The sequence below is a fragment of the Schistocerca piceifrons genome, chromosome 3, assembly GCF_021461385.2.
Source record: "Schistocerca piceifrons isolate TAMUIC-IGC-003096 chromosome 3, iqSchPice1.1, whole genome shotgun sequence".
NCBI classification, from domain to species: Eukaryota; Metazoa; Arthropoda; class Insecta; order Orthoptera; family Acrididae; genus Schistocerca; species Schistocerca piceifrons.
In genome coordinates this window covers 287,722,950-287,738,416 of record NC_060140.1, presented here as the reverse complement: position 1 = coordinate 287,738,416, position 15,467 = coordinate 287,722,950, and the positions used below count along the sequence as shown (strand labels likewise).

Below are 15,467 nucleotides of genomic sequence, written 5' to 3'. Positions count from 1 at the left end.
CAGACAACCTCATGAATCCATAAACCCTTCATGTCAGCAGCGGACTTCTCAAGCTGATGGAGGCTCTGTAACGTGTGGGGCGTGTGCATTTGAAGTGATATGGGACCCCTGATACGTCTAGATAAGACTCTGACAGGTGACACGTACGTAAACATCCTGTCCACCTGCCTCCATTCATGTCAATTGTGCATTCCGATCGACTCGGTCAATTCCAGCAGGATAATGCGACACCCCACACGTCCAGAATTGCTACAGATTGGCTCCGGGAACATTCTTCTGAATTTAAACACTTCCGCTGGCCGCCAAACTCCCCGCACATGAGCATTATTGAGCATATCTGGGATGCCTTTCAACTTGCTGTTCAGCAATACAGAATTCATGGTCTCAGTTCCCTCCAGCACTACTTCAGACAACAGTCGAGTCCATGCTACGTCGTGTTGCGGCACTTCTGCGTGCTCGCGGGGGCCCTACGTGATATTAGGCAGGTGTACAAGTTTCTTTGGTTCTTCGGTGTATCATGTATCTTGTTCAGTGACGCAGCCACATTTATCAATTATGGCCAGGCAAACTGCCGAAACATGCTTTATTGGTCTATTGACAATCTCCATTGTCTTCAGCTGGTGGAACGTCAGCGTCGAAGGAATGTAAACGAGTGATGTGGGTCCATTTTCCTTGGATGGAATATTGGACGTGCACAAGTATCGCAGCTTCCTAACAGACCATCTTCAACAGATACTACAAAATGTTTCACTGCAGAACCTGTGGTACCAACATGGTGGCGTCCAGCCCATAGTGCACGAAGTACTATAGCATGTTTACAAATTGTTGGATTGGAAGCAAAGGGCCTGTACTTTGGCCGGCCCGTTCCCTGGATTTGACGGCTATAGACTTTTCCTCTGTGGGGAAAGATGAAAGACGCTGTTTAGAAGGACATGCCAACTGCACCCGATGAAATGAAATGATCGTAAGGCATTGTTGGCCAGGAGGCCTCATTCGGGGGAGTTCGGCCGCCGTATTGCAAGTCCTCTTTAGTTGACGCCACATCGGCCACTTGCGAGTCAATGACGATGAAAGGCACACACCACCCAGTCCCCTGCCGGGAATCGAACCCGGGCCCCTGCGTGGTAGGCGGTAACGCTACCTCTATGCTACTGAGGCGGACTACACCCGATTATATGCAACGACGTATTACCTCTCGCGCATCACCGATGAAACGCTAGCATGTATGCAGCAGTTGTTCCATAACAGTCTGGAAGCATGTACTGCGCTGCCGGTGATCATTTTGAATACAACCCCTGTTGTTCAACTGTCTCGTTACTGATCAGAATCTACATAACTAGTGGAAGCACTTGAGTTGTACTTTAGTGTGTGCTGCCACAGGTATTGTACAAGTATCGGTGTGGGAACATTTCAAGATGGATGTCCCGTGAGCGACTCTCACTAGAATCTTATAACAAACACCACTGAGATTCTAATTTATCTTACTTTCGGTTTGTTAGTACCAACAGGCATGATTCCGTCTGAAAAGTGTATGTCTGCACAAAAAATACATTTTCTAAATATTATTAAAATCTGTCGATTGGCTAGCAATACGAGACCCTGAGTACCAATCCATTCTGCGAAAACTGCACATCAACAGCACTTTCTACTTCCGCAATATTTGCTGTGCAAGTTTTAGGTGTTCACCCTGTATATGTCAATTTCGTTTGACAGTTATGAGTGTATGCAATGTTTGAGTGCTGTGTTCATGACAAAAAATTAGAGACAAGGAAAAGAGAGAAGCCCTAGTCGGCATACAGCATACTTCTTTTTAAACAGTACTACGGGGTTCGCCGAGATTAGTGTACTTATTCGATGGACGGACACACAGGGCAAAAGGACATCATCTTTACGCCAGTGACTGTTACAAGTTTTTATTACACAATTACCATTTCGACCTTAAGCCATTATCCAGTGTTGATATTATGGCTTTAAGCCACGTCAACGTAATGTAAGGTGACACATTCGTGTGTCGTTGTCAATCCTGTTACAAGCATTCGTGTCGTTGTTACACAGTGCGAGCACACGTATACAAACATCGTAAAACAACATAATCTGTAAATGCACGTGTTCATTAACCCATCACTAGTGACATGCATGTGTGACTAGTGATGTGTTAGTAAACATGTGCATTTACAGATTATGTTGTTTTAAGGTGTTTGCATACGTGTGCTCGCACTGTGTAACAACGACACGAATGTATTTAACAGGATTGACAACAACACGCCGACCGCTGTGGCCGAGCTGTTCTAGGCGCTTCAGTGCGAAACCACGCGGCTGCTACGGTCGCAGGTTCGAATCCTGTCTTGGGCATGGATGTGTGTGATGTCCTTAGGTTAGTTAGGTTTAAGTAGTTCTAAGTCTAGGGGACCGATGACCTCAGATGTTAAGTCCCATAGTGCTTGGAGCCATTTGACAACGACACACGAATGTGTCAGCTTGCATTACGTTGACATGGCTTAAAGCCATAATATAAGCACTTCATAATGGCCTAAGGCCGAAATTGCAATAGTGTAATAAAAACTTATAACAGTCACTGGCGTAAAGATGATGTCCTTCAAAAAAATTTTTATGATTGTGAATCTCACCTACCACAAGTGTATGCACTGGGCAGGGTTTGGGAATTTAAACCAGAACACTGTCACAAAGTGTAGCTATCTGAAACTGTACTTTATAATCCCTGCTCCCTGTGTCGGTCAAATGTTGGCGGTGAAAACTGCTTGCAAAACGGTTACCACACGGTCGAACGCCACTACAGAAGCATGCATTAGCGGCATTGACACCGGATATAACTTCAGTGATTAGACATTCAATATTAAACAGCGTAACAGTTCAGCTGGGCGTAGCAAAATAACACAAACTAGATTTCCAGCAAGAAAAACTGATATTTCCTCTTTACTGTTATGTAAACCGATGTCTAACCATAAATAAAAATAGGAAACCTTATGAATCGAAGGCGAGCGTTGTCAAACAGTTGTCCGTACTGTTCCGTTCGGCATTAATATGTCTCTTGATGATATGCTTTTTGGTTTCATGTTTTGCAGACCCAGTTCGACATGGCTTATGAAGTTGGCTCTTCACTCGACATTAAGAATAACCTCAACCTCACACCGCTCACGTTAGCCGCTAAGCTGGCTCGAATAGAGATGTTTTTCCATATCTTAAACATAGAAAGAGAGATCTACTGGCAAATAGGTAAGTAGATTTGTAGATTTGTCATTTAGTCAGCCTTCGACAACTATTCAAGCGTCATGTGACTCTAGAATTAGCACAGTGCGAAGATCGGAGAGGGGACTCTTACTCGTCTGGTTGTTTCTTTCCTTGGCCACCTAGTCGTCGTTTTCTACTGTTTTCAATGCAAGATCTTACAAAATAGTAACTGCACCGCAAATACACTGTTCGGGTTTGCCGCCGGATCGTATTGGGTAAATTCCGCAGTATTTCATCGCTGCAACTGCTCGACTACTCTAACGCCCAGGGCAGGTAACTGGAACGTTAGCGGCCACAAGGCAGAAGACACCGTTGGTGTGCTTCACTAGTACATTACACTCATTTCAATAGTTAAACACCATACAGGAAGGCGGCTGCAAAATTTGCCGAGTCCAGCACACCATACATTGCTGTTTGCTGCTGTCACTGCTGCAAGAAGCGACTGATGATAATCGCGGGGCAGCGTCGACATTCATCTACCACTAGCAGGCAGTATGTGTGGTAGGGAAGACACTAGCAGTTGGAGGAAATCGGTGCTCCTAGTGACCTCTGCTGGGTCCTACAGAAAGGCCTTCAGCGCGTGCCCTATGGGCAATGACTGTGCTGCTGGACATTCCCGTGTTTAAAAAGTAAATTAAATCTCAGCAGTGCGTTGCACCGAGTCATGAATCGCAAGTTCTTGTTTTCCCTGTGAAATATGGTTTCGCAGGACAGAGCGGATCAGTTTGTGGAAAGGGTCCCAAATCAGTTGCTGCTAGTTGCACAAACATACAAACTTTATTTGCACAAAACTCTTAATCACACATGCCCTTAAAAGAATTCAGAAACAATATGGCTGAAGGCCAGAACACAAGTTATTAAAATTGCGTTAAGGAATACACATGGCTGAAAGCCTTAGTTACAAAATAGAAGAACTGAGGGCTTAAGGCCTGGATAACAAGAACTCCAGTGAGGAAATTCCGAAAGGTTTTAGACAGATATCTTACAAATTTTAATTTAAGTAGGCTGAAGGCCTAATCTTAAAATATTTCACATAAGGTTCGGCTGAAGGCCATATACTGAACATAGAATAACTCAAGGCTTAAGGCCTGGATAACAAATTAAGATAGAGAGGAAAATTTTGAAATTTCAAATGATTTTTTCTTTGTTGGCTGAAGGCTGTATCTTAAAATACTTCACATAAAGTTCGGCTGAAGGCCATATACTGAACATAGAACAACCCAAGGCTTAAGGCCTGGATAAAAAAATTAATATAGAGAGAAAATTATCAAATGATGCTTTTCCTTTTTTTTATTTCAGACAGCTGAAGGCCGTATCTTAAAATATTTCACTTAAGATTCGGCTGAAGGCCACATACTGAACATTAAAACAAACTAAATTAATACACGGCTGAAGGGCTCGCACAGTACTTGAAACAAAAGAAAATCCAAGCCCAAACAACAGAACAGTGGTGCTCAGAAGTGTTCCAAGGGCCGGCCAGGGGAGGAAACTCTAACAACAGGTTAGGTGGCAGCACGACCTAGGACGGCTGAAGAACCAACCAACAACTTAATCAGTTCCCTTTCACCCAACCAACGGCACGACAACCGAAGATATCAGTGAGGACGAAGATTGCAGCAGCATCACGTCTTGATAATTGGAATCTAAACGCAGTCAAGGCACAATAACCACTCAAAGAGAAAAAAAGGATAACAACATCAAGCTGTCGAACTACACACCATGCTGGACAGCATCAACACGGCGCGGAAAATACACTGCCAGAAAACTGCTCTAACGACCAGGGCAGGTAACTGGAACGTTAGCGGCCACAAGGCAGAAGACACCGTTGGTGCATTTCACTAATATGTTACAATCATTACAATAGTTAAACACCATACAGGAAGACAGCTGCAAAATTTGCCAGCTCCAGCACACCATACATTGCTGCGTGCAGGAATGGCCCAGGAAGCAACAACCAGCAATGAACGAAGAGATGTCACAGCAGTTGAGATTTCGTAACAGGTTAACTGATTACTCAACTCCAGTGTACAGATTCGGTGGGCGACGAACTTTGCAGCTCTCGCAGCTAGTGCCTCACAACTCCGACTGTGCGTGCATGCCGCCAGCGGCTCCGGTCTGACCGCCCACCACTGACTACCCGCGCACACCACGCTACATGGAAAATATAGCGGTCACACCAAAGATGGTACAGCAGTACTAGTATCGATAAATGCTGCTGCTGCCACTGACAGAGGCAAGTGAGCAACTCGTTCAGGTACTAACTGAACGAGCAATACGGTGCCACTCGATGATGAGAAAATGCCAAAAAGAAAAAACGGCATCAACGTGAGCCGGCCACAGTTCACCCTGTTTTGATTTACTGGCAGCTGGTGCTGGACTCTAGACAGCGCTTAATTGAAAACGTGCATCCCTGTTGATAAGATTGTACATCATATGGATACATATGGCCTCCTTATTAACAGCCCTAGAATGATGACTCTGCGAATAAAATTTCAGTCTTTTCGAAAAAACGCGATGCCCCGTGTCCAGACAATGCTCCGCCACCGCTGATTTATCAGGGTACGCCAGGCGCGTATGACGATGGTGTTCGACGCAATGTTCTTGCACGGTTCGGCATGTCTGCCCAACATAACATTTTCTACATTGGCATATGATATTATACACGCCACGTTTCCTTCGACCAAGGTCGTCTTTGACCGAGCACAATAAATTCAGGAATTTAGCTGGTGGCAGGAAAACGCACTTGATGTCGTACCTTTTGAGGATTCTTTCTGTTCTTGAGCACATGCCGCCAAAATAGGACAAGAACGCCGTTGCAATGGGTGCTCCGCATCTTCATTTACATCCCTGCTTTGAATTTGCTCAGAACGGAATGCATGACGTATCTGCCTATCGGAACAGTTATTCTGTTGGAATACTGCACTTAGGTGCTGTCTCACCAGATATGCTGGCATCTGAGATCACATGTGTCCTATGCACCAAAGACCGCAAGATTTACCACCTTGTGCAGTGTGATGACAACTTGTGGCCTGAAAATATAGGTCCATGAGAGTTGTCCCAGTGTGCATGACATCCAAGAATGGTAAAATGCCGTCTTTTTCCTCTTCCACTATGAACTGTAAATTTCTAATGAGAGGCCCCAACAGCAAAGTTGGCCAGAAAATAGGTAGGAGCTTCAATGATACTAACTATTGGGCGAAGAGGAGACCTATCCTTATGTGTCTTCCGTTGACAATAGTCTTGGGAGAACTGCAGCGTGTTGGTGCAGACTCTTAATGACTTTAGAAGGAATAGAACTCTTTTTGAGAAGGTCTAACCATGCAAGAACGTTGTGTGGAACACAATCGTCATACACGCCAGGGGCAACCTGATAAATCAGCAATGGCACAACATTGCCTGGACATGGGGCATCGCACGTTTTAAGAAAAGACTGTAATTTTATCCTCACTGTCATCTTTCTGGGACTGTGTTGCCTAGTATGCCATACATATCTGTGCTGCGGGCGCTCTTGTCAACAAGGATGCAGGTTTTCAATTAAGCGGCGCTTGGAATCCAGCACTGGCTGCCATTAAATCAAAACAGGAGAAACAAGAACTTCCGATTCATCACGCGACACAGCGTACTACTGAAATTTAATTCAGCCTTTAACCACAGGAGTGTTCGGCAGCAGAGTCATTGCCCATAGCGCATGTGTGGATGGCCTTTTGCAGATCCCAGCAGGGGACACTAGAAGCGCCACTTTCCTCCAACTGTGAAAGGTCTTCCCGCACACGTGTTTTGCCTGCTCCTGGCCTGATAAATTTCGACGCCGCTGATCAATTACCCCCCACCTTCTCCTTTTCATTGAACACATCCGCAGCCTTTATATTGTCCGCCACCTCGAGCCTCCTCACCCCCTGGTGTCTCCCTTCCTCTCCACCCCCAGCCCCTTGCCACGCCTTTTACCGTTGTGTCCCACCCTCTCTCCATCTCCACACCCTCAACCTCCTTTCCCAACGCAACTTCAAGCATCTACCCCTCCCAGATGATGAGCTCCGCCCTGACATCTAGCCTTCATACCAATTCTAACCCCACCTTCCCCTGCCTCCTTCTCAGGGCTCCCTCTCCTCCCCTTCCCTTCTCCTGCGTGGCTTTCCCCTCCTGTGCCACCTCCCTCTCCTGTGCTCCCCTTGAGTGTCTCTGCACTCCCTCCTACCTTGTCTTCCCTCTTCATCTCCCACCCCACCTGTCTCCTGTCTCTTGGTGCACCCCCTGACGCCCCTCCTCTTTTCATCCTGCCCCCTCCCCTGCTCCACATTGCTCTCCCCTCCTTTTCCTTCCACTGAGGCCTCTCCCTCAGCCTGTCCCACCTGGCAGTTTTATTCTTCGTCATGTGTGCTTCATCTCTCCAAGTGGGTTTAAAGTGTCTTGTTCTGGATTGTTTTTAATACTGGAGTGTTTTTAATACTTTTAACCTGTGCGTGTGACTCCAGCGTCTTTTTTGTGCTCTACGAATCGCCAACTGTGTCTTACTTTTTAACTTTATGTCGACTTTTTTAATTGTCCTTCCATGAACGTCTCCATGCCAGTGCATTTTTACCTTCATTATCTCCCCTTACTCTGGTTTTATGTCCCCCTTTTTATCGCCTTCATATGTATAATTTTCTTCTTGTATTAGCTGTCATGTCACTCGGAAGAAGAGCGGCGGATTGTGCTGCTGAAAGCCCTCCCCTGCCTATATATGGCAGGGGAATGAAATCACAATAAAGAAAAAAAAAGGCAATTACCATCAGTCGTGTCTTGCAACAGTGGCAGCAGCAACTACCAGCACCAATGAAATATTGCGGAATATACACACTGTGATCCGGCGGCAAGCCCGAGCAGTATATTTGCGACTGTCTGTCGAGAAAGCATGAAAAGTCACAGTAACTACATTGTTAAATTGTGCAAGTTTGTTTTTGATGAGTTCCATAAACATTATTGTAGTTTTACTGTAACTTCTTTTAATCCTACTTCCCACATACTCTACAAAGTTCATCCATTCCACTGAAATTTCTCTTCTATAAAGGTGTACAGTACAGTGTCGTTAACAGAATGAAGATGGTTCAGAAATGTTATACTAACGTGCATTCCCTTTAACATTTTCCATTTAAACCATCTGAAAACTTCCCTTTGGAACGCTGAGAAAAATTGTGATGATACGGTAATTCCTTACCTGTCTTGCCTTTGTTTTAGTATTCGATTATCCTGATGCAACTTAATGGTAGCTGTAACTCTGATGTACCATTCCTTACCACGGATGAGGCTGAAAGTGAGCCGAAATTTTCTCAAAATATTCGTAATTTAGTATTCCCAGTACCTGTTGGAAAGAAAACATCATTAACAACAAATTTACTAGTGTTTGCATTGGAGTGAAGTTTTCAGAACAGCGCAGCATCCCATATAAAAATCAGATTTCATATATAATGTAATAAAACTTATTTCAGAAACAGTTGTCTCTTACATAAGATATATAGACATAAATCATGCCTTGCAGCAGAAAATATTTCCTCAGTAAAATTATTGTTTTTTCAGTCTGAAACTTACAAGAATTTTACAATGGGAAAAACACAAATTGCAGAAGTATAACAAATTTAAGTCCCAATGAAATCATATCACCACCTTTCTTAAAAAAAATTTGTAGCTGTATCATCAAAAACTTTAAATCTGTGAACGTGCAACCGCTTTACTTCACTCCAAAACTTAGCATCAGCTACGAATGAAGGAAGGCTGATTCTATATTCGACACAAAAATCATAGGAAGACGAAGCAATAGCTCTGTGAGTAAAGGCAGTGGCGTTGTCGAAGCAACCATCCTCACATTCGGTGAAAGTGGTCGGACCTTTTCCTTCCAGAGTACGACAGTCGAACCTTATATTTCAATCTCAGACACAAAACTTTTCTGCCCGACAGAAGAATTATTGTCAACCATTTTCCGTCGTTGGAGATATCTTCGAAGAGGTATTCTTGGTTCGCTTTTGTATAGGTGGACATAGATATGTCGAATTCAAAATAAACCTTTATAAGAAACCTGACAGTTACTTTCTAATCTGCTACTATTTTCAACACAAGTGACTCTAGTAGAATAGTCTTGATCTTTTTGGCAGAGGTAATAGTTAAGTAGCAATGGTAGTGACTCACATTCTGAAAATTACTTACAACTTATGTGTTGCAAACGTTTACGAGGTCTCACAAGGAACGCCTTGAATACGAGATCGCAAAATGCCAATTATGTTTATGGCATTCGCCGCCCCACATATTTTCTACCATGCAACCACAATCCTGTCTGCTAATGGCAATAGTGGGGCGGGACTGGAGGTATCCAATGCTGATCACAGCATGAGGCTAAGGAGTGTAGCTGAATTGCCTGGTCGACGAGTAACTCAGAACAGTGCTACAGTGCTGGTGGTGTTGACACAAGGGAAAGACAACGATAAACAAAGCAGACGTTGCATTATACCTACAACGACAGTTGCCGAAGTTGACACTTCGTCAGAAAGGAAACCAAGGAATTTCACAGAGTGAAAAACGAGTCGCACCTGAAATATTAAGGTTTCTGCAAGATGAGTCAGTGGAATGTGCGGACAATGTACGTGAGCAGAGCAATGATGACGATACGTGTTTAACAAGTGAAAGTGATATTGAATCGGGTTTCGAGTCATGTAGTTCAGGAAGCCACAAATCCCATCTCCTGTGAAGCGTAGTAAAGGACAATAGTTGTCCAAGGACCGGGAAGTAAACATAATTACGTACATGGGAGACCTTAATGGGTGACAAGGCGCACTTGTTACAAAAACTGGTGTTCGGGCGTTTCAAGGACGCTTGCTACAATTTACAGGGTGTGCGTGATGATATACGTTACGCACTTCAAACTGCGCGTGACATGGATTACAGTGATTTTAAAGGAAGCAGTGGATGGCTGCTTAACTTCACTGCTACAGAACTGGAAGACATAAGACAACGAAATTTAAAACAAAGTGCAAACGGCGGAATCGGTCCAAAAATTTGTAGATGAGATAAACTTATCACATCGTTCAGTAAGGAATTTTTTTTCAACTCCAACCAGTCGCGATTTGAGGAGTAAATTCAGGTGAAAGGAACCCTGTAAATTAGAGGCACCAACAGAGTTGTATGAAGATCAAGTAACAGCAATGCCTTAACGCATTGGTACACAATTATGTCGACTGTTAGTCTGGATGGGAAACTGGGCTGCGAGAAGTAGGAGATGCTCTATCCCCTACCGTTCTTTCTCGTGTGCGTGATATTGCAAGGGCAGCACGGAAAATTTACGTCACAGCAAGCAAGAGTGGGAAAATGGAAGTAAGAGATCTACAACTATTGTATGAGCACTGCTTTTGGCCAATAGCTGGTCAAAATGTAGTGGATACCTAGCTGAGCGTACTGCATGATTTGCGACTCTCAAGAAGTTTGCGTTCGATCGTGGTGGTGCGAACCTTTGTGACCACTGTAGCGCGCCTTTTTTCATTCCGTGTTCATGGTGCCACTTAATGGTTTGTTTTGAACATTTCTTGACTGTCGACGATGTCCATTTTGTGAACATCCCATAGAAGTTCGATCTCTGCACCTCCCGGACACTCATTTTACGTCGCTCTCCTGACACACATGGTGAGTCATTAGCAGTTAATATTTGTTAAATGAGCCTTGCTAAATACTGATCTTGCGGCCTCGTGCTCAAAGGGTCGCTTTTAGTCATGCGACTGAATGAGGCTACTATTACCTATCAAAGATCGGTGCAAAAGAGCGTTTCTTCTTTTTTATGAACAGTGTGAAAATGGAACTAACTACTTGTATTAACTAGATGACTGTTACATAAATTGACGGATTTGACATAGTAAACAATAGCAAGCTGACAGTGAAATTATATGAGTGGTATTTGACTTCCCCACTCGATCAGGAAGCATCACGTGCGCAGCCTACCCGCTCTCGCAGATCGATACCATCGATATCGAAACAGGAAACATCAGCAAGAACTCAGCCTTGAATCTGGTAGTATTTGGGGTAAGTCTCTTCACAACTTCGTGAATTTATTCGGCGTAGTTATTCTTTCCATAACTGTTCTTTTTCCCTTTTGCCTTTCTATTTTCAGGAGAAAGACGACCATCTAGAGCTGATGGACGGCGTTCTGGTCGACCTCCTGCACGCTAAGTGGAATGCCTTTGTAAAATTCAAGTACGTACCTGTTGGTGGACTTGAATCCATAACTGAGACAAATTGTTTAAATATTTCGTCCCCACCTGCAACTGTAAATTTTACTATATTTGTTGTACCGCTTGTGACGACCACGTTTACTGGAAAGTCAAATGTAACGTACCTCTATTTATTTAACATTTCTTTTATATGCTTTTACCCGTTACTTCCTGAATATCAATTCACCTCTGTTAACTTCCGTGACCTTACCGATAATTTTTCATTTAAGAAATTAAATGATCACTTTTTCTGTCCGCCCCCGGTACCTGAGTGGTTAGCGCGACGGAATGTCATACCTAACGGCCTGGGTTCGATTCCCGGCTGTGTCGGAGATTTTCTCCGCTCAGGGAATGGGTGTAGTGTTGTCCTTATCATCATCATTTCATCCCCATCGACACGCAAGTCGCCGAAGTGGCGTCAATTCGAATGACTTGCACCAGGCGAACGGTCTTGCCGACGTTATACCCTAGCCACACGGCATTTCCATCACTTTTTCTGTTAACTGCACATTAACATTACTGCTCAAACAATTATACTGACTGTAACTAATCTGTGATTAACAATGTCGCTTTGGAAAATGACACGGGGGGGGGGGGGGAGGGGGGCGGAGGGAAGGGAAATAATAAGATAATAAGCATTATTATAAATCATGAAACTCTATTGGTAAAAAACAACTCTTAAAAAAACTTTTTCTAACATAACTGTCTCTCATACAATGAAGGCTTTCACGACCGGATGTTTCAGCTGCTGAGAATTTTTCCGGGTTGTATGGCCGTGGTCCATGGAACTCTTCAATCCCTGACGTTTCCTCCAAGGCTACGTTGGACATCTTCGGAGGTGTTCCTGGTTGTACTGAATCTTGCCCACAGTCGGGAACACTCAGCACAACCAGGAGCACGTCTGAAGATGTCCAACGTAGCCTTGGACGAAACGTCAGGGACTGAAGAGTTCCATGGACCACGCCCGTACAACCTGGAAAAATACTCAGCAGCTGTAACTGTCTCTGCTATTACAATTCTACAGGTAACATAAAAACGCACTTGCCTTTCAACTGAAGCACGGACTTGTCGACAGTGAGCAGTTAATATTTTACCTTATCTTCAGGTCTCCTAACAAACATTTAGATGCTGCACACCATTCCAACCTTGACCGCAGTGCTTGTTCGACTTGTTGTGCGAGCAATTACGACATAGCTTTAGCATCAAAACTACAATACATAATTTCATGTAAAATATAATTTCTGTTAACCAAGTTACTGAGTACATATTGCGTTGCGCCGTACGAAAATACACTCGCCGGCACAACAGCAAATGGTTCAAATGGCTCTGAGCAGTACGGAACTTAATTGCTAAGGTCATCAGTCCCCTAGAACTTAGAACTACTTAAACGTAACTAACCTAAGGACATCACACACATCCATGCCCGAAGCATGATTCGAACCTGCGACCGTAGCGGTCACGCGGTTCCAGACTGAAGCACATAGAACCGCTAGGCCACAGCGGTCGGCTACAACAGCAGAACTATAACATACACCGATCATCCAGAACGTTATGACCACCGACCTACTATCGATATACACTCCTGGAAATGGAAAAAAGAACACATTGACACCGGTGTGTCAGACCCACCATACTTGCTCCGGACACTGCGAGAGGGCTGTACAAGCAATGATCACACGCACGGCACAGCGGACACACCAGGAACCGCGGTGTTGGCCGTCGAATGGCGCTAGCTGCGCAGCATTTGTACACCGCCGCCGTCAGTGTCAGCCAGTTTGCCGTGGCATACGGAGCTCCATCGCAGTCTTTAACACTGGTAGCATGCCGCGACAGCGTGGACGTGAACCGTATGTGCAGTTGACGGACTTTGAGCGAGGGCGTATAGTGGGCATGCGGGAGGCCGGGTGGACGTACCGCCGAATTGCTCAACACGTGGGGCGTGAGGTCTCCACAGTACATCGATGTTGTCGCCAGTGGTCGGCGGAAGGTGCACGTGCCCGTCGACCTGGGACCGGACCGCAGCGACGCACGGATGCACGCCAAGACCGTAGGATCCTACGCAGTGCCGTAGGGGACCGCACCGCCACTTCCCAGCAAATTAGGGACACTGTTGCTCCTGGGGTATCGGCGAGGACCATTCGCAACCGTCTCCATGAAGCTGGGCTACGGTCCTGCACACCGTTAGGCCGTCTTCCGCTCACGCCCCAACATCGTGCAGCCCGCCTCCAGTGGTGTCGCGACAGGCGTGAATGGAGGGACGAATGGAGACGTGTCGTCTTCAGCGATGAGAGTCGCTTCTGCTTTGGTGCCAACGATGGTCGTATGCGTGTTTGGCGCCGTGCAGGTGAGCGCCACAATCAGGACTGCATACGACCGAGGCACACAGGGCCAACACCCGGCATCATGGTGTGGGGAGCGATCTCCTACACCGGCCGTACACCACTGGTGATCGTCGAGGGGACACTGAATAGTGCACGATACATCCAAACCGTCATCGAACCCATCGTTCTATCATTCCTAGACCGGCAAGGGAACTTGCTGTTCCAGCAGGACAATGCACGTCCGCATGTATCCCGTGCCACCCAACGTGCTCTAGAAGGTGTAAGTCAACTACCCTGGCCAGCAAGATCTCCGGATCTGTCCCCCATTGAGCATGTTTGGGACTGGATGAAGCGTCGTCTCACGCGGTCTGCACGTCCAGCACGAACGTTGGTCCAACTGAGGCGCCAGGTGGAAATGGCATGGTAAGCCGTTCCACAGGACTACATCCAGCATCTCTACGATCGTCTCCATGGGAGAATAGCAGCCTGCATTGCTGCGAAAGGTGGATATACACTGTACTAGTGCCGACATTGTGCATGCTCTGTTGCCTGTGTCTATGTGCCTGTGGTTCTGTCAGTGTGATCATGTGATGTATCTGACCCCAGGAATGTGTCAATAAAGTTTCCCCTTCCTGGGACAATGAATTCACGGTGTTCTTATTTCAATTTCCAGGAGTGTAAACCCGTCCAGGCGATAGCAGCGTCATCTGGCGAGGAATGACTGCTAGTCAGGCACACGCACGTTGCATGTAGTATCAGTAAGCGTGTTGTCCGTGTGTAGAATGGGGAAGCCGCGAGACCAATCTGAGTTTGACCGATGGCAGATTGTGATGGCCCGGATGCTCGGCACGAGCGTTTCGGAAACTGCGCGACTTGTCGGATGGTAGAAGAGTTCTATGGCGAGTATCTGCAACACGTGGCGGAACCAAGGTGAAACAACGTCCATACGTAGTAGGGTCAGACGGCGACCCCTCGTTACAGATGTCGGACGTCGTAGGCTGGGCAGATTGGTAAAACAAAACAGGCAGCGAATTGTGGCGGAACTAACATCTGACTCTAATGCTGGGCAGGGAACAAGTGTGTCTGATCACTCGGTGCAACGAACGCTCCCATCTATAGGCCCCTGCACGCATGTGGCAATGTTAACACCACTACATCGGCAACTACGACTGAAATTGGCACGTGACCATCGGTACTGGACGCTGGCGCAACGGCAGGGCGCTGCATTATCCGATACCTTCTTCATCAAGCCGATGATAGGGCGCGAATCCGTCGTCTTCCAGGGGAACAGGTCTTGACGTCTGTCCTGCGGAGCGGCTCCATTATCCTGTGGGGAACATTGCATCCATGAGTCCAGTGTAGCTCGTACAAGGCACCATTACGGCCAAAGAGTCCCGTACAAGGGTTGCAGACCACTTACACCCAATCATAACAAACATGTTTCACGACGGCAGTGGCATTTTTCAACAAGATAATTGGCCGTATCATAAGGCCAGGAGTGTGATGGAGTGGATAGAGGAACACAGTGGCGAGCTCCAATTGAAATTCTGGCCCCTCAACTCGCCATAACTGAAATCGATCGAACACATCTGGGATGAGATTGAGCGTGGCGTCGCTCCCATCCCCGAAATTTGCAGGAATTAGGTGACTTGTGTGTGGAGATGTGGTGCCA

General features: G+C 45.8%; 1 protein-coding gene across 1 annotated transcript in view; it reads left to right on the top strand.

The window, feature by feature from the left end:
- LOC124789940 (transient receptor potential cation channel subfamily V member 1) overlaps window positions 1-15,467 on the top strand; it is a 115,525-nt gene that overhangs the window by 46,236 nt on the left and 53,822 nt on the right. Inside the window, 3 exon segments of the mRNA XM_047257469.1 lie at window positions 3,084-3,234; window positions 11,183-11,286; window positions 11,375-11,457. Of these exon segments, the coding sequence (XP_047113425.1) occupies window positions 3,084-3,234; window positions 11,183-11,286; window positions 11,375-11,457 (338 nt within the window).